The sequence below is a fragment of the Zootoca vivipara genome, chromosome 15 (assembly GCF_963506605.1).
Source record: "Zootoca vivipara chromosome 15, rZooViv1.1, whole genome shotgun sequence".
NCBI lineage: Eukaryota > Metazoa > Chordata > Lepidosauria > Squamata > Lacertidae > Zootoca > Zootoca vivipara.
Window position 1 is genome coordinate 9,172,863 of NC_083290.1, and position 27,052 is coordinate 9,199,914.

At 48.2% G+C, this 27,052-nt stretch overlaps 1 protein-coding gene across 3 annotated transcripts in view; it reads right to left on the reverse strand.

Moving 5' to 3' along the window:
* CLUH (clustered mitochondria homolog) overlaps positions 1–27,052 on the reverse strand; it is an 85,513-nt gene that overhangs the window by 13,368 nt on the left and 45,093 nt on the right. For all 3 annotated transcript variants that reach the window (XM_035139029.2, XM_035139028.2, XM_035139030.2), the window contains exons 4-17: positions 24,763–24,906; positions 22,363–22,490; positions 21,539–21,693; positions 19,712–19,837; positions 18,772–18,919; positions 16,759–16,851; positions 15,352–16,046; positions 13,293–13,534; positions 10,813–10,917; positions 8,287–8,387; positions 7,858–8,010; positions 4,930–4,992; positions 2,227–2,471; positions 1,777–1,861 (exon numbers count right to left, since the gene is read on the reverse strand). In XM_035139029.2, coding sequence (XP_034994920.2) covers positions 1,777–1,861; positions 2,227–2,471; positions 4,930–4,992; positions 7,858–8,010; positions 8,287–8,387; positions 10,813–10,917; positions 13,293–13,534; positions 15,352–16,046; positions 16,759–16,851; positions 18,772–18,919; positions 19,712–19,837; positions 21,539–21,693; positions 22,363–22,490; positions 24,763–24,906 — 2,483 coding nt within the window. The remainder of the gene's footprint in view (positions 1–1,776; positions 1,862–2,226; positions 2,472–4,929; positions 4,993–7,857; positions 8,011–8,286; positions 8,388–10,812; positions 10,918–13,292; positions 13,535–15,351; positions 16,047–16,758; positions 16,852–18,771; positions 18,920–19,711; positions 19,838–21,538; positions 21,694–22,362; positions 22,491–24,762; positions 24,907–27,052) is intronic.

Here is a 27,052-nt window from a genome sequence, read left to right on the forward strand (position 1 = left end):
TTTATAGTTCAAATCGGGAATAAATGAATGCAGTACGAAGATTCACAAAATGTTTAGGGGTATGCGTACCCCTGGGTACTCCCAGAACAACACCGGATATATGATTGTAAAACTTTAATATGATATATATCTAAGCAAAAAAAAGAGAAAAGAAAATGTAAAGTCCTCTCTCAAAAATAGATTTTAATACCCTCCAATGATAACAGGGACATTTTCATCTGAGGAACTATGCAGGGTATGCTGCCCCCTTTTGGCATCTGTGTTTCTGCTGCCACCCCACCCAGGAGTTCTCACCCCCCCCCACTACTGACCCTCATTGACCCCACTGACTGCAGTTCAGCAGCTGTGGGGTGGTGACGGCTCCTTGACCATAGCTAAGGCGGCAGCTTGGGTTTGCACATAATAGTGAGCCATGGTTATTGGTGACCAAACGAGGCTTGTAACCAGAAAGCCTAGTCCACTATCTCATTTTAACCATGATTTATAAACCATAGTTAAGCTCCACCTCATGAGAAGAGAAGACTCCCTGGAAAAGACCCTGATGTTGGGAAAGATTGAGGGCACTAGGAGAAGGGGACGACAGAGGATGAGATGGTTGGACAGTGTTCTCGAAGTTTGACCAAACTGCGGGAGGCAGTGCAAGACAGGAGTGCCTGGCGTGCTCTGGTCCATGGGGTCACGAAGAGTCGGAAACGACTAAACAACAACAAGCTCCAGGGGCTGGGTTCACAAGACCAGCTACAATTTATAAACCATGGGCTCAGAGCAGATGTGGGGAACGTTCTGGCCCTCCGGATGTTGCTGACCTACAACTCCTCACACCCCTGGCCGCTGGCCATCCTCGCTGGGGAGGAGTTGGAGTTCAGCCGATCTGAAGGGCCAAAGGTTCCCCACGAGTTACAGATGAACCAGCCATTATGGGCAGCTCAATTGGGAGCCATCCTCTTAGTCACAGTCTTAAACTAAGAGTGTATTGTGGAGATTGCAGAATTAACTGGATTAGGCTCCACCAGGTGGTGTGTTGGGTTCAGTCCGCACCTACGACTGCTGAAGCACAGCAGCAAAGTAATGGTTAAAATCCAGCGGTTACTGTACTTTTCTCCTGCCTCAAGCGAAAGTTCCTTCTTAGGGAGAGAACTGAAGGGGATGCATGACAGTTTCTATCAGTGTATCTGATGAAGTGTGCATGCACACGAAAGCTCATACCAAAATAAAAACTTAGTTGGTCTTTAAGGTGCTACTGAAGGGATTTTTTTATTTAGTTTCTATCAGCAAAGCTAGAAATTAATCTTAGCTGGCATTGCATAACCTAGTGGCTGGCAGGAATGCAATGCGTCCCTCCTGTTTGCTAGAAGAGCTCAGAAACCAAGAATGAGTGATTCCTCCCTCCTCCCTCCCAGTTCCTTTTCCTTTTGTGCTGTCGCCCTTAAGATTTCGAGAGCTTAAGGCCTGGGGCTGTTTTACCGCTGATATTTGCAAACTTGCTTTGGGAGCCTTTCCCAGCTAAAGCGACGTTTCTCAAACTCGGGTCTTCAGCTGCTGTTGTTGCAACTACAACTCCCATCATCTCTGCCCACTGGTCCTGAGCGTTAGGGGTGATGGGAGTTGTAGTCCAACAACAGCTGAAGACCCAAGTTTGAGAAACTGAGCTGAAGAGTGGGATAAAAAGGGATAAAAATGCTTTTAAAAAAATAAAGTCTTTATGTTCTTCCAAGTTGTGTTCGGAAGGGTAAGTGAGGGGGAAGAACTTGGGAGGTTGTGCACTTCATTCCCCACCTGGATTCCAGTTTTGAGGGAGATCTCACGCAGCAGGGTGACCTTCTGTAGGTTGTATACTTCCACTGCCTGGTCAACACTCTCACTGCAAAAAAGGAGAAGGGGGGGGGAGTCAAAAGGAAGCAACAGACCAGAGCCATCCACATTTTCAAATTAGGACCTCGGAGGGGAGACATTCCCAGATTTACCTGGGCATGATTTACCTGGGACCTTTCCACACATGACACAGGTGCTTTAACCCTGAGCTACAACCCTACCCCCTAAGCTCTGCACTGCCCAAGTCACATTCTGCAGCCAGCTAAAGTAGAGAGCACCGGGCAAGATGGAGACATAATCTGATGGGCTCTGGAGTCCAATATTGTGTGGAAGACCGGGAGTCCCTCACCATGGACCGATGGCAATCCTTACAACAACTGTGAGTTTCCTAGGTTTTATTTCTAAAAGACATACCATTCCAAGCCGAAGTCAAAGTAACTCTTGGCTTCCGAACAAATGTTCTTCCACAATTCTTGAGGGCTCATGGTGGCCCAGGCAGTGTTGTCAGCGGCGCCCAAATTCCGATTTTTCCTCCTCTTGTTCTTTTTCTTGGAGACCAGCTCATCCGCCGGGAGATGGGCCACGGGGTTTGGGAAGGAGCTGAGGAAGCAGTTGAGGAAATGACTGATGGCAGCTGATAAGCCTGACAGCTCCACTCCCTATGGGAGGGAAAGAGGGAGACCATTAGCGCGCTACATGTTAGCGAAGTCAAATAATGCGAACGGAGTCCGGGAAGAAAAGTCCTGGTAACACCTTGCTGAGCAAACCCAACGCAAGCAGTGTGTGATTTGAGGAGAAGGGAACAGAGAGGTTTCGTTTTCCTTACTTCAGGCCTTCTACATGGCAGGGAGACATTCAACCAGACATACAGAGGAAAACTCCCTCAGGACTACGCAGCTAGTCATCTGTTCATTTAAAGATGTGTAAACTGCCCTTTCATAAAAAACCATTGCAAGGTGGTATGTCGACTGAAAACACAGTACAGTGGAACCTAGGTTTATGAACACCTCACAATAAAAAACTTAAACCATGTTAGAAAGAGCTGGTTGGCAAAGAATCTCAGGTTTGAAAGGACTGCTCAAATAACACGTTTTTTATGAGACGTCTTAAAATGAGCAGGGACGGCTCCTGCCCAACTTCTATTGGCAAGGAGTTCCACAAACCTGGACCTACCATGCTAAAGCCTCATCCCCTGGTGAAGGCCAGACGAACTACAGGGATAAGTTGGACCACCAAAAGTACCCCCTTCAGAAGGCCTTAGCAATTGAGGAAGAGGAGGAATCAAGCAGCCCTGAAGGTACTTTCCATCTCTGAGGGCCTTCTGGCGGTTCCCTCACTGCAAGAAGTGAAGTTACACAGAACCAGGCAGAGGGCCTTCTCGGTAGTGGCACCCTCCCGTCAGATGTCAAGGAGACAAATAACTATACAACGTTTAGAAGACATCTGAAGGCAGCCCTGTATTAGGAGTTTTTAATGTCTGATTATTTACAGTCAAACCTCGGTTGCCGAACGTAATCCGTTCCGAAATGTTCGACGACCAAGGCGTGGCTTCTGATTGGCTCCAAGAGCCTCCCTGCACTCAAGCGGAAGCTGCGTCGGAGATTTGGCCTCTGAAAAACGTTCGGAAACCAGAGCATTTACGTCCGGGTTTTTCTGGCGTCCGGGAGCTGAAATGTTCTAAAACGGAGGCATTCAGGAGCCGAGGTTTGACCATATTATGTTTTTATAAATGTTGGAAGCCTCCCAGAGTGGCTGGGGCAACCCAGTCAGGTGGGCAGGATACAAATAATAATTTATTATTATTATTAATTACTACCGGTACTACAACTACTTTGTGGGGGTTTGTGAATTAACAGAAGGAACTTGAACCTGGGATGGCAGTAAATTGATTAACTAACGAAACCTCCTAGAATGATTAGTTGCATCTTCTGGACCAGATTTGCCCAAAAAGCGAATGAAATGAAACAAAGACTGAACTGGACTTTTTATTTGGGGGGGGGGGCTATTACGCTGTGGGCGTCCCTCCCCAGCTGAGGCCAGAAGCTCCATGTGGGATTCCACACACACACACAATTGCGGAAGGCAGCCAGGAGACTTGACTGGCATGCAAAGCATTTTGGAGGAGTCATTGCTCTGGAAACAAACCCGAGCAGATGGCTGCATGCGCTGAAGAAGCATTTTTGGGAGGGAGGAACCCTATGCAATGCCCCCCCCCCCCCCGCTTCTCAGGGATCCGGGAACACCAGGCCTACAGGTGAAACTCGGAAAATTAGAATATCGTCGAAAACTGCATTTATTTCAGTAACGCAACTTAAAAGGTGAAACCCATATATGAGACAGATGCATGACATGCAAAGCAAGATATGCCAAGCCTTTATTTGTTGTAATTGTAATTATTTGTCGTTAGGCGGGCCAATTATAAACGGAATGTAATTAACGGAATGTAATAGCGATGTTTATTTTTGTATTATTGTAACAATTTGTTATTATTGTAATACAATTTGTATTATTGTAATACAATTTGTTATTATTGTAATGCAATTTGTATTATTGTAATACAATTTGTATTATTGTATTATTTGTTTTATTACTGTGGAATTTCCAAAAAGAAAGCATTTGTAAAAATTAAAATAAAATAATAAGAAGTTGCATTACTGAAATAAATGCACTTTTCGACGATATTCTAATTCTCCGAGTTTCACCTGTACATTAACCGTGCCGCGGGTCTGACACAAGTTCACACAAACACTTGCCACGTTAAAAACCTTTCCTGCTGAGAGCGGAAGACAAAAAGACAAGCTCAGCCATGAAGGAATAGTTTTTGGATCTCTCTCTCTCTCTCTCTCTCTCTCACACACACACACACCGCATACAGACAAGTTGCCACTGGTTCTCCCTCAATCACACACAGGCCTGCACTTATTTTAGGCCTTAATGAGATTGTACTTCCGGTTGCTAGGCAACCTGTGCAAGAAGCCTAATGAGGAAATGGCTTCTCTAGATCTGGGAAGGAAAGGCGGGGCTGGGCGGAGGGGAGAGAGAGGGGGGGGGGACAACCCTTGCGCAGGAGAGGGCATGTAAGGGAAGATGTTCAGGGTTGCATAATCCGATTTGTACCTGGAGGTATGTCTTGAAGATGTGCTTAGCCGACCGGGTGATCAGTTCCGTGATTCCGATTTTCTGTTCCAAGGAAACAAACGACAGGTCAAGCGGGAGACAAACACATCACTCGCACCGTCGACGCTGACAAACTCTTTCCGAGTTCGGCATTTGGTGCTCTGGAACGTTCCTTCCCGAGGCCCCCCAAAAAGCCCATTTCAACAACAGGGCCGCTGCAACAATTCAAGCAGCCAGCTTTTCACTCAAGAATAAAAAATACTGTCGATAGGGTCTGCCGGGAGAGGACTGTACCCAACGCCTGCTATAGTTGACCTGTTTGGGTTTAAATATGTGGGCTTTGGGGCAATTTCCCAGATTTATACTACGCTTTCGAAACTGTCTTCCTTCAAGAAACCCTATATACACTATACCTCCCAAGCGCTATCCTACCACCTTTAACAGTCATGGCTTCCTTCAAAGCATCCTGGGGGACTGTAGCTTGTTTAGGGTGCGGAGAGTCGTTCAGAGATCCCCCCTACTCACCTCGCAGGCCTACAATTCCCAGAGTCCCCTGTAAAGAGGGACAGGCTGTTAAACCACTCCGGAAGTGGTTAACTCTGTGAAGGAAATAGGGAATCTCTTAACAACACTCAGCACCCTTAAGCAAACTACAGTTCCCAGGATTCTTTGGAGGAAAACAATGCCTGTTAATGTAGCATAATACTGCTTTAAGCACGTATTGTGGATGTAGCCTGTGTCGCCTCACTAATGTTTACCGTTTGCCATTACACAGTGGTACCTCGGGTTATGAACGCAATTCGTTCCGGAGGTCCGTTCTTAACCCGAAACTGTCCTTAACCTGAGGCGCGCTTTCGCTAACGGGGCCTCCTGCTGCCGCTGCGCAACTTCTGTTCTCATCCTGGGGCAAAGTTCTTAACTACTTCTGGGTTAGCGGAGTTTGTAACCCGAAGCATTTGTAACCCAAGGTACCACTGTAAACCTGTTTCCATACAGGTGTTGTTGGACTCCAACTCCCATAAGCCCTAAGGGCACGGATGAGGGGAGCTATGGTCCACCAATGTGGAAAATGATTGGAGTGACATAAGCATGAAAATAGAATTTTTACATGATTGTGAAGATATCGATAATAGTGGATCTATGATTTTAAGCATGAAGAATGTTAAACTGTGCAAGTTTAAAGCAAGACCTTAAAACAGGCGAATGAAGGTAGGGTTGAAGTCAAATTTTAATATTTGTATTAATATCAGTTCTATGGATATGTTCATTGCCCCCCCCCTCTTTTCTTTTTTCCCTTCTTGGAGATTTTTTAAAATTCTTTCTTTCTCTCCCCCCTTTTTTGGGATTTTTTTTGATATGTATACACAAAGATGAAGAAAATGCGGTGTATGCGAAATGTAATTTTGATATTGGTTATTGGATATGTAAACTAAATAAAGATTATTGTAGAAAAAAAAGAAAATGATCCTGCACGTCAATTTCCCCATTGGTGGACTATACTTCCCCTCATCCCTGACCTCTGGGGCTTGTGGGAGTTGTACCTGCGGCTATGCTGACTGTGGCTGACGTCACCTCCAGAGGTGAACTCTGTTCTCTCTCGAGACAGACAGATGCCGACAACTGCTTATGTTATAGTTACAGGTAGGTAGCCGTGTTGGTCTGACATAGTCGAAACAAAATAAAAAAAAATTCCTTCCAGTAGCACCTTAGAGACCAGCTAAGTTTGTCATAGGCATGAGCTTTCGTGTGCATGCACACTTTCCCCGTTGGTGGACTATACTTCCCCTCATCCCTGACCTCTGGGGCTTGTGAGAGTTGTACCTGCGGCTACGCTGACTGTGGCTGACAGGAGCAACAGCTGGAAGGGCAGATCTTCCACCCCTCGTTGCGACTCTTCATAACACAACTACATTTTGTCCAACTGAGTTCTAGAAAGAGGAGCCCCGCTGGATCTGGCCAGTGGCCCATCTGATCCTGTTGTTCTCACAATAGCCAAGCAGATGCCTCTGGGAAACACAAAAGCCCATACACATACACACACACACACACTGAAAGAAAACCAACTGGGCTTTGTGAAGGGAATATTTGAAGGAATCAGAACAACGCCTTTGATCACAACAAACAAGAGGAGGCCGTGTTTATATATGTTCGAGTAATTGTTGAGCTTTTTTTCTGCAAAACCTCCAAAAATAAAAATGAAGTTCTAAAGCTATTTTTAAGGGAATTCGACAAAAATCAACGTTCCCATCATGGGTTGCCATATGCCTGGGTTTCCCCGGAGATTTTTACTGATTTTAGAAATTTCCACCCAGACACTATTTCTGACGGGCGAATCCAGGTCATGTCTGGAAAATCTCGGACATTGGGAAAAGGTAAAGGAACCCTCGACGGTTAAGTCCAGTCAAAGGCGACTGTGGGGTTGCGGCACTCATCTTGCTTCCAGTCCGAAGGAGCCGGTGTTTGTCCACAGACAGCTTTCCAGGTCATGTGGCCAGCATGACTAAACCACTTCTGGCACAACGGGATACCGTGACGAGTGCCAAAGAGCACGGAAATGCCGTTTACCTTCCCACCAGAGCGGTACCTGTTTATCTACTTACACTGGTGTTCTGTCGAACTGCTAGGTTGGCAGGAGCTGGGACAGAGCAACGGGAGCTCATTCCATCACAGGGATTCGAACTGCCAACCTTCTGATCGCAAGCCCAAGAGACCACAGCGCCATAGCACGTACCCAGAAAATCCTGGATGTATTGGCAGCCCTAATATATGTGGGCTTTTTTTTTTAAAGCTGAGGTTCATGAAAGGCAAATTATCTGAGCTGGATCTCTGCCAGGGCAAATAACCCTCAAGAAACAACAGCAACATTTATTTATTTTTAAGTGGCAATTAGAAGTTGGGGGGAAAACTAAAAAAACTTTTGAGGCTTACATAGATGTGATCTAGCTGAGTCCGGCCAGGGGTTTTGGTGATGAAGTCCACCACTCTGCCCAAGTAGCGCATGTTGATGCCTCGCTGGTGCATTGCTTCGGCCAAGGTGGCGCCGTCCATCGGGAGCATGGTGTGGTCAAGACAGTCTTTCACCTGCCAAGGAAGAAGGGAAAAAAACCACACACACAGCAGAACTTAGCAAGCCTGGCTTTTCTGCCTTGCATGCAGAAGGTTCCATCTGCAATGACATCTCCAGACATCTGGGAGAGTCTTCTGGTCGAAAGCTGCTGCCAGTCCGTGCGGACAATACTGAGCTAGATGGACTGAGGGCCTGGGGGTCAGTATAAGGCCATTTCCTATGCCGTTCCTATTTAAAGACTGCTCCCCCACCCTCTTCTCTCCTCTTCCTTCTGGCACAAATTCACTCACCAAGCCTGGAATTTGATAGGACACCAGGAAAGCCGCCGCATCCTTTAGCAACCGCTTCTGATCCTGAATCTGCTCTTTGCTGGACTCTGGAAAGCGGACCCCTATGAAAACAGGAAAGGAAGATCAGCCAGCTGGAAAAGGAAGCTGGAAGATCAGCCAGCTGGGAAAAGGACTATATATATATATCTGCATGTGTACAGGTGAAACTCGGAAAATTAGAATATCGTCGAAAAGTGCATTTATTTCAGTAATGCAACTTAAAAGGTGAAACCCATATATGAGATAGATGCATGACATGCAAAGCAAGATATGTCAAGCCTTTATTTGTTGTAATTGTAATTATTTGTCGTTAGGCGGGTCAATTACAAATGGAATGTAATTAATGAAATGTAATAGCGATGTTTATTTTTGTATTATTGTAACTATTTGTTTTATTACTGTGGAATTTCCAAAAAGAAAGCATTTGTAAAAATTAAAAGAAAAAGAAAAAATAATAAGTTGCATTACTGAAATAAATGAACTTTTTGACGATATTCTAGTTTTCCGAGTTTCACACACATGCACACTACCTGCGTGTAATTTAAATGAACAAATTTGAATTTAAAAATATTAAAAAGCGGGGGTGGGTGTCTGGAAGAAAAAAAAAAGGCTTTGGCAATCCCATCCGCCACTGAACTTAATGTGTTTTGACTAGATGGGAGTTTGGCTTTTGTATGGTATCCCTGGAATGTCTCCACCCCCACCGTTCAGCCCGGACACTGAGATCCAGCGCCGAAGGCCTACTGGTGGTTCCCTCATTGCGAGAAGTGAGGTTACAGGGAACCAGACAGAGGGCCTTCTCGGTAGTGGCACCCGCCCTGTGAAATGCCCTTCCATCAGATGTCAAGGAAATAAGTAGCTATCCTAATTTTAAAAGATATCTGAAGGCAGCCCTGTTTAGGGAAGCTTTTAATATTTAATGCTGTATTGTTTTAATATTCAATTGGGAGCCGCCCAGAGTGGCTGGGGAGACTCAGCCAGATGGGCGGGGTATAAATAATAATAATAATAATAATAATAATTTAATTATTATTAATGTAACTGCTGTGTTAAGCTGAGAGTTGCCTTTATGGCATATATTTCTGTTAGCAAGATTTCTTTGGGGGGGGGGGGAAATGCACCTCTCAGAATTGGCCAAAGCTGCCTCCCTCCAATGTTACACTGGGGGAAGGATGGTTAGCTAGGAGCCTTCCTGCAGCAGGTCAGAGAGCAGCCTGCGTTCACACATTGCACTACTAAACCATAGCTTAGAATGCACGATATGGAAATCATGGGGCTCACAGCAGCCCCGCCACTCCCATTTGCCCAGGAGTAAGATAGGACTAGTATGGTGTAGTGGTTAAAGGGCTGTAGTAGGACCTGGGAGGCCAGGGTTCAAATCCCCACTCAGCCATGAAGCTCAGTGGGAGACCTTGGGCCAGTCACTCACTCTCTCTGCCTAAGCTACTTCACTGTTAGGATAAAAATATGGGGGTGGGGAGGGGGAAGTATGCAGGCCTTCTTGAGCTCCTTGAAGGAATTGATACCTACCTTCCACTTTTGGTCCTGTCAGGAGCCGTCAATTCATCCAGACAGATTGCTTAACATGGTTTCAAGCCATTACAGAATTCTACGAGTTGGGAGGGACCTTGAGGATCATCTAAGCCAGGCATAGGCAAACTCGGCCCTCCAGATGTTTTGGGACTACAATTCCCATCATCCCTGACCACTGGTCCTGTTAGCTAGGGATCCTGGAAGTTGTAGGCCAAAAAACATATGGAGGGCCAAGTTTGCCTATGCCTGATCTAAGTCCAGGGTTTCCCAAACTGGGGTCTCCAGCTGTTATTGGACTACAATTCCCATCACCCCCAGCTAACAGGTCCAGTGGTCAGGAATGAATCGAAGAAATATGCAGCTGTTCCATACGGGGATCGAACCTGCAACCTTGGCGCCACGCTCTAACCAACTGAGCTATCCACCCATGTCAGTTTATTTGTGCGCCATCTTCTCTTGGTTTAATGATGCTCAAAGTAATGGGGTTGTACTTCAATGTTAGTCCCACTTAGAACAGATCCCCTGAAAATAATGGACATGACTAACTCGGGGTCCATTTATTTCAAGGGCACTACCTACTCTGCATATAAACTTGCTGCGGATCCTATAATTTTGAATTATTTATTGATTATAGCATTCTCACCCCACTTTTCCTCCAAGGAGCTCAAGAGGGCGTAACGTGGTTCTTCCCTCCTGTTTCACAGAAACTGTTTCTTGCAAGCTTAGGAGCTGCTTTGATCATCGCTGACAAGAAAGACGGGCTCAAGATGCACTGGGGGAAATACAGAACTGGAGATGCTGGGTGGATTAACAGCTGGGAGCTTCTGTGTGCAAAGCAACTCTTTTTAAGTGTCCAAAATAAAATACGCAAATGTCTAAACTCAAAAGGGTCAAACACTTGGAAGGGGCTACGTGCTGCAAAGGACTCCTACCACACCTGAAGCTCCTTCTTACCTGGCGAAAAAATATCTGGGTTAAACCGGATATCGAAGGACGTGTTGCTGATGGATCCGACCGCTTTGCAAGCATTCTGGATCACTTCCCGGCTTTTGGGGTCCACTGGGTAAAGGAGACAAAGTGGGTTGCAGAGCAAATGTGGGGAACACTTTCCGCTTCATAGAATCATAGAACTGTGGAGCTAGAAGGGACCCCAAGAGTCATCTAGTCCAACCAACCCCTGGAATCTTTTTGCCCAACGTGGGGCTTGAACAAACGACCCTGAGATGAATAAGCGCTCCACCGACTGAGCTAAGCATGCAAGTCACGACCCACATCCTTATTGGGATCGGCCTTCAGGGGCCAAATTTGACAGGTGGGAGGGGCTGCTGACCTGTCAACCCCATGACATCACAAAGCAGCTGCTAAAATGAAGACTACCTCCCCCCCTTCCATTTTAAGAAGAGCTTTCAAATTTCCTTATTGATTCAGGAAGGGCTTTGCATGGAACGTTGCTGACCTGAGCAGGATTTAAACTCTGCTCAGCAGATGATGTGATTTTATCATTTGAACAACCCTGAAACCTGCAGGTAAAGGGTGATATAAAATACAGTGGTATCTTGGTTCTCAAACAACTTGGAACCCAAACACTGCAAACCTGGAAGGTTTGCAAACTTTTTTTGGAAGCTGAACGTGCTCCGTTTTGAGTGTTACACTTCTGTTTTGAGTGTTAAGCTGAGGTCTGTCTGTTTTTGCTATTTATTTTGCATTTTTGTTTTTGCGACTCTTTGTTTGTTTTTGTGACTGTGTGGAACCCAGTTCAGCTACTGATTGATTGATTGTGTGACTGCAGTACATTGCTTAGCCTTAGATCAATGGTTTCGTTAGATAGTAAAATTCATGTTAAATTGCTGTTTTAGGGGTTGTTTTTAAAAGTCTGGCACGGATTAATCCATTTTGCATTACTTTCTACGGGAAAGTGCGCCTTGGTTTTGGAACGCTTTGGTTTTGGAACGGACTTCCGGAACGGATTAAGTTTGAGAGCCAAGGTACCACTGTATGATAAAGGAGGAGGAGGAGAAGTGATGGCAGCTGATGAGCGCTGAGTCCATTCTGGGTAAATGTCACACGTAGCCAATGCAAAATTTAACCCCACCCATCAGATGATGTCACAAGTGGGAGGGGGGGAGAACAGCCTCACTGGCCAACTTGGACCCCGTAGTGGGCAAAGGCAGGCTGACAGGCTGGAGGTTCCTGACACGCAACTGTAAAGGTGGGCAAAGTGTGACCTTCAAGGTTCAACTGGAAAAACCCAAAGCCTGCCAGTTTCATGATGTCCTTATACAAATGCTGGATCTGCCTGGGAATTTTTGTGTCCAGTTCTGGTGCCGCTCCCCCTCTTCCCAACTCAAAGCTGTAGAGCAGGAAAAGGACAACCAAAACGATCCAAACGTTGACGCATGGGCGTAGGCAGGGGGGGCAGGAGGGGGCAATTGCCCCCCCCTAGAAGCAGGGCCACTGGCCAGCCCGCCCCACTGCCCGCCCGGTGCCGTCTCCCTTCTCCCTGGCTGGCTGTGGGGCGGGCGGCGGGAAAGCACCAGAGCCGCGCAAAGCGTTTGGCTGGCTTTCCCTCCCTCCGCCCCACAGCCAGCAAGGGAGAAGGGAGACGTCCCTTCTAGCCGGCTGGCTGTGGGGCGGGCGGAGGGAAAGCCAGGCAACCGCTTTGCGCGGCTCTGGGGCTTTCCCTCCACCTGCCCCAGCGATTGCAGAGGGGGAGGAGGGGATCGGAGCAGCCCGATTTCGGGCTGATCCTGGCTCCCCCTCGTCCCTTCCGATCGTGGAGGGGGAGGAGGGAGTCGGAGCAGCCCGATTTCGGGCTGATCCTGGCTCCCCCTCGTCCCTTCCTATCGCAGAGGGGGAGGAGGGAGTCGGAGCAGCCCGATTTCGGGCTGATCCTGGCTCCCCATCGTCCCTCTTATCGCAGAGGGGGAGGAGGGAGTCGGAGCAGCCCGATTTCGGGCTGCTCCGATGTGGCCCCGCCCCCGCCCCTTGCTCCCCGCCCCTTGCCCCCCCCTGATTTTCATCCTGGCTACGCCCCTGCGTTGACGTACTTCTCCAAAAGGAGACGAGGGAGATTTGGGCTAGCAAGGTTTTTTGGGGGTGGTGGTGGTGGGGTTATGTAACCGAAGGAACTCTACTATCAAATGACTTTGTACCTGCCTTTAAAAAGGCAAGCAAACAAATGCATGGAGGAGACGAACTATGCACAGCTACGAGGTCTGACGGCCAAATGGATCCTAGAATCATAGAGTTGGAAGAGACCACAAGGGTCATCCAGTCCAACCCCCTACAGGTTCAGATGCAGTTTACCTCAGATCCAGCAAAAAACCCCAAACCATTCTTATGAATGGAAGGGCTTCTTCATGCACATGAAGGGGGGGGTCTTCCTCTTTTTGGGATGGTGGCAGTGGTCCCAGTGGGAGAGTGCACCAAGTTACCTGCTCCATCGTCCGACGCAATCGTCTCCGTGAGCTCTTTCACCTGGTCCAACCCTGCGACGCTGTCCTCCATCTTGCCGTCGTCCGAGGGGGGCTTCTCCTCGCCGTCCTCCACCCCGTTCTCGGGAAAGGAGGAGGAGGAGGTGGGGCTCTCGCCGTTCTCCAGAGGGGAGGGCGCCTCCTGCTTGAGGGCCTTCTGCTGCATCAGCTGCAGCGCTGCCAATTTCATGAACATGAGATACCTGTCGAGGAGAGGGAGGAAGAGAGAAGGGATGAAGCAGCAAAAGGGGTGGCAAGAACACACATATCATTATTTCTAGCACAACCTCTTCTCCAGGCACCCCCAAGCTGCAGCCCTCCAGATGTTTTGGCCTACAACTCCCATGATCCCTAAGCTAACAGGACCAGTGGTCAGGGATGATGGGAATTGTAGTCCAAAACATCTGGAGGGCGGAGGTTTGGGGATGCCTGCTCTTCTCCAAGAAGTTTAAGGTGGGGTGCAGGGGTCTCTCCCCTCCCTCACTGTATCCTCACAACCACCCTGCAAAGTAGGCAAGGCTGAGAGGCAGCCACTAGCCCCTCCAAGGTCACCTAGTGAGCTTCATGGTCAAGTGGGAACTTGAACCCAGATCTCCCAGGTCCTAGGTGTGGCACTGTACCACAGTGGATCCCTTGTTGGTTTGGAGCAACGGCTATACACAGCCCTCAAAGCGTCCATCACGAGGGCTAGAAACTTTGGGGTGTGTGTTTGTGATGATGTAGGATTTTGGGAACCAACCACAGTTGAGTTGGAAAATGCCCTCGAAAACTTACAACCCAACATTATGCAGCTCTAAAACCAATGGGGGTTGGACTGGGCATGTTTGGCTCCAAATGTTTGCCGTGTTAGTTTTTCACGCTGCAAAAAAAATACCTGAAGAGATCCCGCTGCTCAACTGCCGATGGACTAAAATTTGGTTTACTCAGCGGGTGGAAGCTAGAAAATGAAGTATGTTCGATATGTAACATTCAAACTCAAAACTTTACTTGACAGTACTGAAAAGTATCTTAACTACACAGCCTCCCCTTCCATAATACAACACATAAGAAAACAATTGAAGGCGCTGAAAATTTTTTCACGTCCAATCCTGTGTCTGTTCCACAGACTATTTCAGCAGACACCTCGTATCATAAGCACAGCAGTTAATACATTTCTGAGCACAATTCAAAGTGTTGGTGCTGAGCTTTAAAGCCCTAAATGGCCTCGGCCCAGTATACCTGAAGGAGCGTCTCCACCCCCCTGTTCGGCCTGGACACTGAGGTCCAGCGCTGAGAGCCTTCTGGTGGTTCCCTCACTGCGAGATATCAAGCAGTACAGGGAACCAGGCAGAGGGCCTTCTTGGTGGTGGCGCCCGCCCTGTGGAGTACCCTCCAATTATATGCCAAGAAGATAAACACACAGCTTTCCAAAGACATCTGAAGGCAGCCCTGCATTGGGAAGGTTTTAATGTTTGACGTTTGCTGGGCTTTTATTATATTGGAAGCTGCCCAGAGTGGCTGGGGCAACTCAGTCAGATGAGTGGGGTATAAGTAGTAGTAGTAGTAATAATAATAATAATAATAATAATACCTTGGGGCTCCCACTCTCCTCTAGCTTATACCCCTCCCCAGCCTGCTCCAGATCAAACTCAATTGCTTTTCCCTGGCTGAATTCTCATAACCCTTGCATGGTTGAAACGCAACTTATTGTACTAAGCCAAAAATCAACTCCATTGCTCCGCCCACATCTGCCTCTGGCCCCACCCCTATTGACATGTGGCCCCTGGAAGGTTGCCCAAGAAGGAATGCGGCCCCCAGGCCGACGAGGTCATTCACCACACACACCCCGGACAGAAACCTAGGGCAGCGATGCAAAAAGCCTGAATAGCTTAGTTGGAGAGAGTGTGTGGTGCTGATCACACCAAGGCTGCAGGTTCGAGCCCAGCTTTGCGGTGGTGGTGGTGGTGGGTTGGACTAGATGACCCTCGGGATCCCTTCCTACTCCACAACTCTTTAAATACTGGGCGGTGGGGAGAGTTACCTGTGCTCGACGAAGGCATCCACCAGCTCTTGCCGCAGACAGCAGAGCTTGTGGCGGTGCTGTTTGGGGAAGCCCATTTTCTGGCATTCCTCGGGCATCTCCTCCCCGTCGACGGGCAGGAAGTTCAGGTCGGGAGGGAAGGTGCGGAGCAGGTCGAGGATGTAGTGGCGCCCGTCGTTGCCGATGATCCCCTTGCACTCCACCGACGAGCAGAGCTCCACCTCCTCGCCTTTGTCGTTCAGGACCGCGTGCTTCTGGATTTTCAGGGGCCGGCTGGTCTTCTCAAGCAGCTCCAGGTACTTGGGGTGAGAGACCACCGTCTTGCCGAAGTCGATGGAGCCGTAGATGACGCTCTGCTCCTGTTCCCTCTCCAGGATGCCGGGGATGATGGACTGGGCCGTCACCCGGTAGCCCCGGTAGTCCACCACCACCGTGCCCAGGGTGTAGAGCCCTTCCACGTCAACCGCATTGTACGTCCGGACCCCGTTTAGGTCGTTGGTGGGGGCCACGTAAGCGGCCACGTCCCCGCCAAAGTCCTTGTAGTGGTCGCGGACGTCAAAGCCCAGGCTGAAGAAGATGTTGTTCCAGATGAACATCTGCATCTTGGTCTCCTCGCTGGGGTTGATGGCCATCACGTTGCCGTCAATGACCGCCATCGCGCCTCTCGTCGCCGCGGCAGTGAAGTCGCTGTGGACCTGCAAGGGCAGAGAGGCAAAGTCATGGGAGATGGTCAGCCACCAGGAGAGACGGCGCTCGCCGACCTCAGAGCAGCAGTGGACAGGAGTGAGCCATTGGTAAATATAACGTTAATATAATTATTTTCTATTTCTCATTGGTTTTTTTAATACCTTACATCAGGCGTCCCCAAACTTGGCCCTCCAGCTGCTTTGGAACTACAATTCCCATCACCCCTGACCACTGGTCCTGTTAGCTAGGGATGATGGGAGCTATAGTCGTTGCTGAGATTGAAGGCCCCCACCTCCCCACAGCTGCCTAAATCCCCTCCTCCCAAGCAATCTGAGACTACGCCTGCATGAAGCTAACTTCTCCTGGTCCTTGGCCTTTAATGTCATTTATTGTATGTAAGCCGCTTTGTGGTATGTGTGAGCAAAAAGTGGCATAGAAACAGAATGAATGAATGAAATTATGTGTTGAGGAGGCTTGCAGCTGCAGTGTGTGTCTTCCCCAACACACCACCTGGGCAACTCTGAACAAATCCTTATCAGTTTAATTTGTTATCCACCCCTCCTTCACTCATACATCACAGGGCACCCTGTTCCAACCTCCCTTTTCCAATTACGGAGCAGGAAACTGAAAACTGAAGCTGTGCTCATGCTTGGCTGCATAATGAGGACTAGAATCTTGCTAGTCCTCTCTGGGCCACCTCTTAGCAGAGTCTGAGGTTACCTTAAAGATTGCACGTTCCCTCAGCAGCCTTTCTGGCAGATTTTTGCGTGGCAGTTCCCTGGTTGTTTGCAACTCTTCGTTCCAATCTCTGGTCTGAAAGGAAGATTGGGGAAGGAGAGATAACAGGCATTACATGAAATCACAACTTTAGCCTGGGAAAGAGAGAGAGATGGAAAACCTGCAAGGATGTTGCCCTCTCTAGATGAGATGAAAAGGGGACTAAGAGGCCCCATATATCTTTGCCCAGCAACTGCACTGCTGCCGAGTACCACCACGTGCCTCAAAGAGGTGTTTTGCATGTACAGTGGTACCTCTACTTACAAATTTAATGCGTTCCGAACGCACATTCGTAAGTTGAAAAAAATTGTAAGTCGAATCCCATAGGAATGCATTGGGAGAAAAAAATTCGTAAGTTGAAGCAACCCTATCTAAAAATTCGTAAGTAGACAAAATCCTATCTAAACCGCATCCAAGATGGCGGACGGAGCTCCATTCGTAAGTAGAAACATTCGTAAGTAGAGGTACCACTGTATTAGAAATTGGGCTTTTAGTGTTGCAGCTCGAGACCCCCTGGAAACAGTTACCAGCTAAAGTTAGGCAAGGGTCTGGTGTCTTGCTATTTAGGTGGCTACTGAACAAATTTTTGTTTAAGAAGGCTTCTCCTGAAATGCGACCTGGGCACTTAATGGAGTATTAACTGTACGGTTGCAAAAACTGTTGTATTGCTTTTAGTTTATTGATTCAGTAATCTTTTGAATTTTATCTCATTTTATTATGCACTGCTTTGGTAGTTTTTGGCTGTGAAGCGAATTATAAATTGGAAAATAAAATAAAAATAATAACAATAGATGCACACAGGACCAGTTTAGATTTAATTATTATACGTTTCCTCTGCCCTCAAGAGGACTAGAAACGGATGCTGAAGTGAAACATCCCCCCCCCCGCCTCCAGCCATGGCAAGTGTGTGCTAGATATCAAAAAGTAAAAATCGGAAGTTTTTCTCCTTTTCTTTTTTCTTCTCTAATTGTTATGTTAAAAAAAAGCTTGATATTTCATGTATATTTCTATATGCTGTTCTTCTTTGTTCTTTTAAGGTTTAATTTTTTTAAAAAGTAAGACAGCCAAGGGTGGTTCGATGGTTAATGTGTCAAATTGTTGTTGTTGTTGTTATTCTTCATTAAATTTTTTTACCACCCTTCATCAAAAGATCTCAGTGCAGTTCACAGAATACAAAATAAAACACAGGTAAATAATTAAAGCAAAACAAGAACAGCCCCTTCTCACAGAAGCATTTAAAAGGCTGTAGGGTATGAATAAACCAAAGGCCTGGTTGAAGAGCAACGTTTCCGCCTGGCGCCTGAAAATATATAATGAAGGCACCAGGCAAACCTCCCTGGGGAGAGCATTCCACAGGTAGGGAGCCAGCAGGGGAGGTGCTAGCGCTCCTCCCGCCTATGGAGGGCATGCTTGAGCTCCTCAGTGGCGGCTGCTGTGAGCGAGCGAGCGAGCGGCAGTGGCAGCAGCAGCAGCAGCGCCCATAGCTGAAGGCTTCAGCTACGGGCGCCGCCGCCACCACCGCTCGCTCGTTGCAGCCGCTGCGGAGCTCACAGCGTCCCCTCCATAGGCGGGAGGGCGCAGAGCTCTCCTTTTGGCTCGCGCTCCATAGGACCTCCATAGGCGGGAGGAGCGCGAGCGCACGCCGTGGGAGGGCGGTGGTGGTGCGGGGGTTTGCACCCCTCCATTTACGCGCTCCAGGCAACTGCCTAGTTCGCCTAAATGGACGCACCGGCCCTGGGAGCCACTGCAGAGAAGGCCCCGTTCTCGTGTTGCCACCCTCCGGGCCTCTCGGGGAGGAGGCATACAAAAAAGGGCCTCAGATGATGATCTCAGGGTCTGGGTCGTTTCACACAGAGAGAGGTGGTCCTTGAGGAACGCATAGACTGCAGAGAGACCCCAAGGGCAAGTTTCAGCAGAGAGCCAAGGCCCCCCGCTCCCAAGCCAAGCCATATCTACCTGTCCCGGGATGTGCTCTTCGTAGCCCAGCCTTGAGGTGTAAGCATCTTCTGCCCTCACACAGTCCATGGCATGCTCAGCCAGAGGGGCTGTCCAGCTGTAGACTTGGAAAGGGGTGGATATCCTCTCCAGCGGGTGCCTCTGGACCCTGGGGTTTGGAGTCAAACAATGAGCAGAAACTGTTGCAAAAGTAAGGTAGGTTTCTAGTCCTCCTGCTTCCAGATCAAGGAATGAATGATTCCTTGAATGAATGAATGATCAAGGTGCTTTCAGCCGAGTTAGGTTGTGTACACCCAAGGTTGTCTACACTGGCATGCGGTGGCTCTTCAGGGTGCCAGACAAGAAGACCGTCCCAAGTCCTACCTGCAGATGCTGGGGGACGAACCTGGGTCCACTCACACGCAAAGGAGATGCTCTACCCACTAAGCTATGGGAGGGGGTTGGACTAGATGGCCCCCGGGGTCTCTTCCAACTCTACCATTCTATGGCTGCGCTAGACGGACCTTGGCGCCCTCCACATTTTCGAGCTCATCTTTCCAACCACCTTAAAAGGCTAGAAATTTGGGGCTTCGTATTTGGAGGATGCAGGAAACGAGATTGATTTTATTTATTAAAATTTGTATATCGCCCTTCATCTGAAGATCTCAGAGAGGTTCACAGAATAAAACCACAAAGTACATAATAAGAACATTAACAAAACAAACCAATAAAATGTCATCGTTCTAGGCCAGGGTTTCCCAAACTTGGGTCTCCAGGGGTTTTTTTTGGGGGGGGGGACTACAATTCCCATCATCCCTGACCACTGATCCTGCTAGCTAGGGATAATGGGAGTTGTAGTCCAAAAAAACAAAACAAAAACAGCTAGAGACCCAAGTTTGGGATAAAGTTTGTTCTAGACAAGGGCTTGGGGTAGGGTGGGGGGGGGAGAGAGGAAGGTTACCGTTTCTTCTGCAGAGAAGCGAAGTTTCTTTTGAAGGCTGGGCTGATTTGGTTCAGAAGCTCGACCAGGGAATGGCTGAGGAAACTGGGGTTGGCAGGCTTAGGGCTGAAGTTGTAGGCCGTGGACCTGCAAAGAGAAGCCGCCGGAAGCATATTTAGGTCAAAGAACATCGCAAGGAACAGCCTGCCCTGTTCCCCACCTCAGGTAAGGAGGAAACAGAACTGGGCCTTCTCGGTGGTGGCACCCACCCTGTAGAATGTAATCCCATTGTGTACCAAGGAGATGAGTAACTATATGAGCTTTAGAAGACGTCTGAAGGCAGTGCTGTATAAGGAAGCTTTTTAAGGTTTTGTTATGTGTTTATATATGTTGGAAGTCGGCCAGAGGGGCTGGGGCAACCCAGTCAGATGGGCGAGGTACAAATAATGGAATTATTATTAATTGTCGACTGGCGATTCAGGATGCTACAGATCCTGGACGCGATACATTTATGCTTGCAATGTTTTGACTGCAGTTGCTCTTCCCTCTGTCATAGCACCAGAACTCATGGGGATCCAATGAAGTCGACAAAAGAAGTCGCAGCACAGTTTTAAACTACGGAACTCACTGCCACAAGAGGCAGGGATGGCCACCAACCTGGATGGCTTTAGAAGAGGAGGAGACAGATTCAGGGAGGAAACTACCAGCCATGCTGGCTATTCTCTGCCTCCACAGTGGGAGGGAGCGGTGCTTCTGAAAGCCAGTTGCCGGAAACCGCAAGAGGAGAGAAAGGCTCTTGCGATTGAATCCTGCATGCAGGTTTCCCTCTCGGGTCACCTGGTCAGCCACTGTGAGAACAGGATGGTGGACTCTGCTTATTGAATTGCTGCCTTTCTCAGCTGATGTCCCCTTATAGTAATTTTCCATCTGTGTTCTATGGTTTTGTATGGTTCCCACCCCCCACCCCCCCACCACTGGGTCCTGACCCTCTTTATTTTATTTATATAATTTTTCAGTGTTTCAAAAATATTTTGACAAAAAAAAATCCAGTCCAGTATTTTCCAGCAAATATGTACATTCCGACTCCCCCACTCCTTTTTGCGGTTTCTTGTATTTTTAAATTTGTAACACTGCATTCCCTTCATTACTCCAATTATTAATTACTCCCTAGTTTTCCTTCAGCATTTATTTTAACTGTTTGGTTTAAGTTAATCCTGCTAATGAACTTTTAAGTGTACCATAACATTTCAAATAACCCACAATTTCCCCCCCAAGTCTTCGATCAAGTTTTCTTCCCTCTTGGTTCCTTTATTGCTCCCATATGTTTGGCATCATCCATTAGTTTAGTCTGCCACTCCTACCTTGGGTTGGTACTGAAAATATTTCCGTTTCTGAGCAAAAACAATCCTGGCTGCAGTCATGGCATAAAGGTAAAGGTAAAGGCAAAGGTACCCCTGACCATTAGGTCCAGTCGCAGACGACTCTGGGGTTGCGGCGCTCATCTCACAATATTGGCCGAGGGAGCCGGCGTTTGTCTGCAGACAGCTTCCGGGTCATGTGGCCAGCATGACAAAGCCGCTTCTGGCGAACCAGAGCAGCACACAGAAATGCCATTTACCTTCCCGCTGGAGTGGTATCTATTTATCTACTTGTACTTGACGTGCTTTCGAACTGCTCGGTTGGCAGGAGCAAGGATCGAGCAACAGGAGCTCACCCCGTCACGGAGATTCGAACCGCCGACCTTCTGATCGGCAAGCCCTAGGCATACCTGAGTCCTGATTTTATATGTACCTTATATGAATGGTGTTTTGGTTTTTTTAAAAAAATCAAACCCATCTAGCCACTTACTGATTGAGGTAAAAGCCACGGGTAGAGGCCGTGATGCTCACATGGCGATCTTCCATCGTGATGACATACAGGTACATGAGGTCTCCGTGCATCTTGCGGTTTCCGGGAGGAGGATTCCAGCCACTCATTGTCAACACTTTTAGGCACTGTAGAGGCTTCGTGGGGCAATGGGAAAAGAAAGAGGTGTGTGCATGTGGAAAGCTAGCTTCTCAGGGAGCAGGCGACCCTAGAACACCTGTCTCCCAGCACTCTAGCTTTGAATTACTGCTATATACACTAGTGGCCAAAACTGTGGAAACCTTCTGGGGGAAAGTGTTCTTTCTGAGGTTTGATGGCTCATAACACCACTTCTTTTTGGAGTAATACCGTAAAATTATGTATCAATGGGAAGATAATTCAATGAAGAATGTAATGGAACAAAGTTTGTTGAATTATCTGTATTCTATCAAACGGTTTGCCAAATAACCAGAAAAAGGAAGTACAATTGCTCAGCTTTCCTTCATTTGAATGTAGCCAATGAGCATGAGTGTTTAGAGAGCCAATCAGGTGATATTGGCAATGATTCAATCAGGGGGTTGGACTAGATGACTCTCAGGGTCCCCTTCCTATGATACACTGAAACGGGCCACAACTCCCCAGGGTTTCAGCCAGGGAGGCCTTCTAGCTGGCGACAGAACCTGGGACCAAGCAGATGCTCTGCCACCGAGCTATGATCACCTGGGGGGCATGAGGGGGCAGGCAGGTGGATGTCCTGCCTTTGGGAAGGAGGAGGCCCAGGTGGGGCAAGCCTAGTGCTTCTCCCTGCTCAGTTCTTAGGACTCTACCTTCCAGTCTCTATTCTGAGGCTGAAGGGGACAGAGGGGCCGCTCTTTACTCCCCGGAAGGATATGTTCAGGAGGGGTACAGTCAATCTGCTCCAACTCTGCGCCCTTCTTCTTCCTCTTGCCGCTGTCTGGAACAAAGCACAGGGGGACAGGAGAGCAGTCAGCACGATCAAGAGGCACGCTTGCTGGGGAGAAGTGAAATCGTCACCTTCTCCTTTTTTGCACTGGGGCTGGGTGTGGGTCTAGAGTAGAATCATAGAGTTGGAAGAGACCACAAGGGCCATCCAGTCCAACCCCCCGCCAAGCAGGAAACACCATCAAAGCATTCCTGACGTATGGCATAGACCAGGCATCCCCAAACTTTGGCCCTCCAGATGTTTTGGACTACAATTCCCATCATCCCTGACCACTGGTCCTCTTAGCTAGGGATCATGGGAGTTGTAGGCCAAAACATCTGGAGGGCCGCAGTTTGGGGATGCCTGGCATAGACAAACTCAGCCCTCCAGATGTTTTGGGACTACAACTCCCCATCATCCCTAGCTAACAAGACCAGTGGTCAGGGATGATGGGAGTTGTAGTCCCAAAACATCTGGAGGGCCGAGTTTGCCTATGCCTGGAGACTTGCTTCATGACACAAGCTCATTCTCGGGAACCTGATTTAAAACACCCAATGCTTACTCCTAAGACAGGATTCCTCAAACCTGGCCCTCCAGATGTTTTGATACTACAATTCCCATCCATCTCTGACCACTGGTCCTGCTAGCTAGGGATCATGGGAGTTGTAGGCCAAAAACATCTGGAGAGGGGTAGGCAACCTAAGGCCCATGGTCCGGATGTGTCCCAATCACCTTCTCAATCCGGCCTGCAGACGGTCCGGGAATCAGTGTTTTTTTTACATGAGTAAGAATATGTCCTTTTATTTAAAATGCATCTCTGGGTTATTTGTGGGGCATAGGAATTTGTTCATTTTTTCCTCCAAAGTATAGTCCAGCCCACCACATGGCCTGAGGGACGGTGGACTGCCCCCCTGCTGAAAAAGTTTGCTGACCCCTGATCTGGAGGGCCAAGTTTGAGGAAGCCTGTCCTAAGAGGTGGGAAATTCCCCCTTGCCTTTGGCCATGCCTGTTATGGCTGCTGGGAGTTGTAGTTCAGCAGGATCCAGAGGGCCAAAGGTTCCCTGCCACCTGCATTAGTTCCAAGAGGTGGGAAACCTGCAGTTCTCCAGAAGATACTGGACTACAACTCCCATCATCCAGTGCTGCCTGGGTTGATGCATGCTGGGAGTCTAGCAGCCCCCTAAGGTTACCAATTCTCAGTCCTTGTTCCGGAACTTGAGTTATGCCCCTTCAGAGAACAGGCGAGAGCTTACATGCCAGAATGCACTTCCTTAAGAAACAAACACGTTCCTTCTATATCTGTTGCAGTCAAACCAACAATTCATGCTTTGCCAGATAGGCATGTGAAGGAGAAGGGGCTGAGGCTCACAGAACTGTCCTGTAAACTTGCTAGAGCAGGCATCCCCAAACTTCGGCCCTCCAGATGTTTTGGGCTACAACTCCCATCTTCCCCGACCACTGGTCCTGTTAGCTAGGGATCATGGGAGTTGTAGTCCCAAAACATCTGGAGGGCCGCAGTTTGGGGATGCCTGTGCTAGAGGGAACTCTATGAGGTCACTTAGGCTTTGCGTCTTGACAGGAAGAGCGTGTTAACTATAGATGCTCCTCCCTGTCTGGGCGCAAACTCTTTCCAACTATGTCTGCAACGTGAGAACATCTGTAACTGAGCTCCAGCTCAGAGTCCATTTTTAAGCTAGACTTTTGTATGTCTTACTAAACCCATTACGCATTTTAAGCCTGCCTGCCCCAAGTTGCTGTATCTTGATAGTCTTCAAGACCTATACTGAGTAAATGTTATATTTTAAGGGGTGAAGGAAGGGGAGGGGTAATGCCAGGAAAATCCAGCCTGCCTTAAAACATCCAGGATTACCAATATACTTAAAAGCTAAAACTAGCCTATCCAAACTTGCCTTTAAGCTGCAAAGGGATGGAACTCTGCTGAACTCACTAAAGTGAGGAAGGAAGCATAATATCTAATAAATGCATATTCTCCTAGCATCTAGTCAAATCCCAACACATCCCCCCCCCTTGGTCTAAGACAGACTTTCTCCATTGTGGGTCTCCAGCTGGTGTTTTTTTTTGGACTACAAACCCCATCATCCCTAGCTGGCTGGACCAGTGGGTCAGGGATGATGGGACTTGTAGTCCCAAAACAGCTGTGGAGACCCACGATCAAGAAACCCCGACCTTGCTTAACAGGCCACAGGAGCACAAAGCAAAGCACCGCCTCCCCCAAACAGAAGCATCAGGGCAACCGCGACCCACCCCCCTCTCTCTTGCGTACCTCCAAGGTCCCCTTCGGTGAAGACGGTGAGGAATGACAGGGAGTTGCAGTCGACGCCGTTGAAAGCGTCCGAGGGGTCGAGGCTCTTCAGGAGGTCTCGGATGTGGCGGACGTGTATTCTAGCTTCTCGGACTGTATAGGGTTCTGGGAAGGTTTGGGGGTTGCAAGGAGAGAAGGAGAAGGGGCAAGGGAAAGGAGAAAAAAAGGATTGAGGAGCATGCCGGGTTTCATATGGAGCCCCGTGTCCAGCTCTTGGGGCTGCACTTTCTGAAGAATGCGAGGGAAGCTGGGCTGACCCATGGAGGACGTGAAGGCAGGTTTCTACAGCCCTAGCCCAGCAATGTTAAATTCAAGCCTCCCCACAACCTTTGTGACCTCCAAATGTTGTTCTGTTCCAGCCCTCATGAGCCCCAGCCAGAAGAACCAATGGCCATGGGTTTCTTACTTATGGCTGGCTGAAGAGTGTTGGGTAGGACCTGGGTTCAAGAGCTCCCTCCAGTCTTCAAGCTAACCTGGGTGACCTTGGGGCCCCCGTGACTGTCTCTAACCATTCTGTCCTAGGTATGCACTTAGGAGGAAAATATTATGTGAAAAGAGGCTTTTAAGTAGGCTTCCTTTTTGGGATTTCTCCTCTGTGGGCAGCAACTTCCATAGCTGCCAAGTTTTCCCTTTTCTCACGAGGAAGCCTATTCAGCATAAGGGAATTTCCCTTTAAAAAAGGGAGAACTTGGCAGCTATGGACTTCACTGCTAATCCTGGCAGTGAAGTAATACTCCACAAGTGGGCCAAGGGAGTTACAAGGCAGGGCTTGAAGGAACCGTCTTTATATCAGGGGTGGGCAACTATGAGACTCTGGGCCAAATCTGGCCTGTAGTGTATTCAGTCCGTTGCTATCTCTGCTGCATTTCCACATTTCTCCCTGCCCAGCATAGTAGACAAGCAGGTTGCCTAAGGAGGAACAGCTCAGTGTGCGCAGATGGCTGGGCCAAGGTCTGTTGCATGGCTGTGCGGCCCCTTAGGTTGTTCTTAAAAAAATATTTTTTCAGTTTTTAAAAGATATTTTAACAATACAAACCCAACGTTACAATATACATGAATAGTTAGACTTCTTCTCTCTTGAGGTTCCCTAACTGTATTAATTTCTGACCCTGCATTTTCTTCATTATTCCAGTCATTAGTTCATCCTTGATTTCTCCTTGAATTTAATTCTAACTGTTTGGTTTAAGCCAGGCATCCCCAACCTTTGGCCCTCCAGATGTTTTGGACTACAATTCCCATCTTCCCCAACCACTGGTCCTGTTAGCTAGGGATCATGGGAGTTGTAGGCCAAAACATCTGGAGGGCCGCAGTTTGGGGATGCCTGGTTTAAGCTAACCCTGCTAATTAACTTATAAAGGTAAAGGGACTCCTGACCATTAGGGTCGTGACCGACTCTGGGGTTGCGGCGCTCACTTCTGGCGAACCAGAGCAGCACACGGAAATGCCGTTTACCTTCCCGCTGTACCGGTACCTATTTATCTACTTGCACTTTGACGTGCTTTCGAACTGCTAGGTTGGCATGATCTGGGACCGAGCAACGGGAGCTCACCCCGTCGCAGGGATTCGAACTTCCAACCTTCTGATCGGCAAGCCCTAGTCTCTGTGGTTTAACCCACAGCGCCACCTGCATCCCAATTAACTTATATATGTGTGCAATAACCTTTTGAAGATTCCACAGTTCCCCCCCCCCCAGTCTCTGTGCAATGCTTAGCGGCTGGCAGTTTAGCCTTCTTTCCTCCAGACAAAGTCAGCTAGACCTTACAACTGATGAAACCTTACCGGGCACTATAAGGTCCGTGGAAAATTGGTAGAGCACGAGCTTTGAAGCAGGAGCTCGTATTTGGGAATGTGGGTGTGTAAATGGATGCGGGAAAGTGATGCGTGAATCGAGAGAGAGTAGGGATGGAGAGGCTCTGGGTATGTTGTAAACCACCCTGGGATCTTTGAATGATGGGTGGTACACAAATTTAATTAATAATAATAGCCTCATGTTGAGAGGATACTAATGGAAAGGGGTGCAAATAAGTAATAATAATAATACTTATACTCTGCCCATCTGGCTGGGCCTCCCCAGCCACTCTGGACGGCTTCCAACAGGATATTAAAAACACAATAAAAGATCAAACATTAAAAACTTCCCTAAACAGGGCTGCCTTCAGATGTCTTCTAAAAGTCAGATAGTTCTTTATTTCCTTGACATCTGAAGGGAAGGCGTTCCACAGGTGGGTGCTGCTACCGAGAAGGCCCTCTG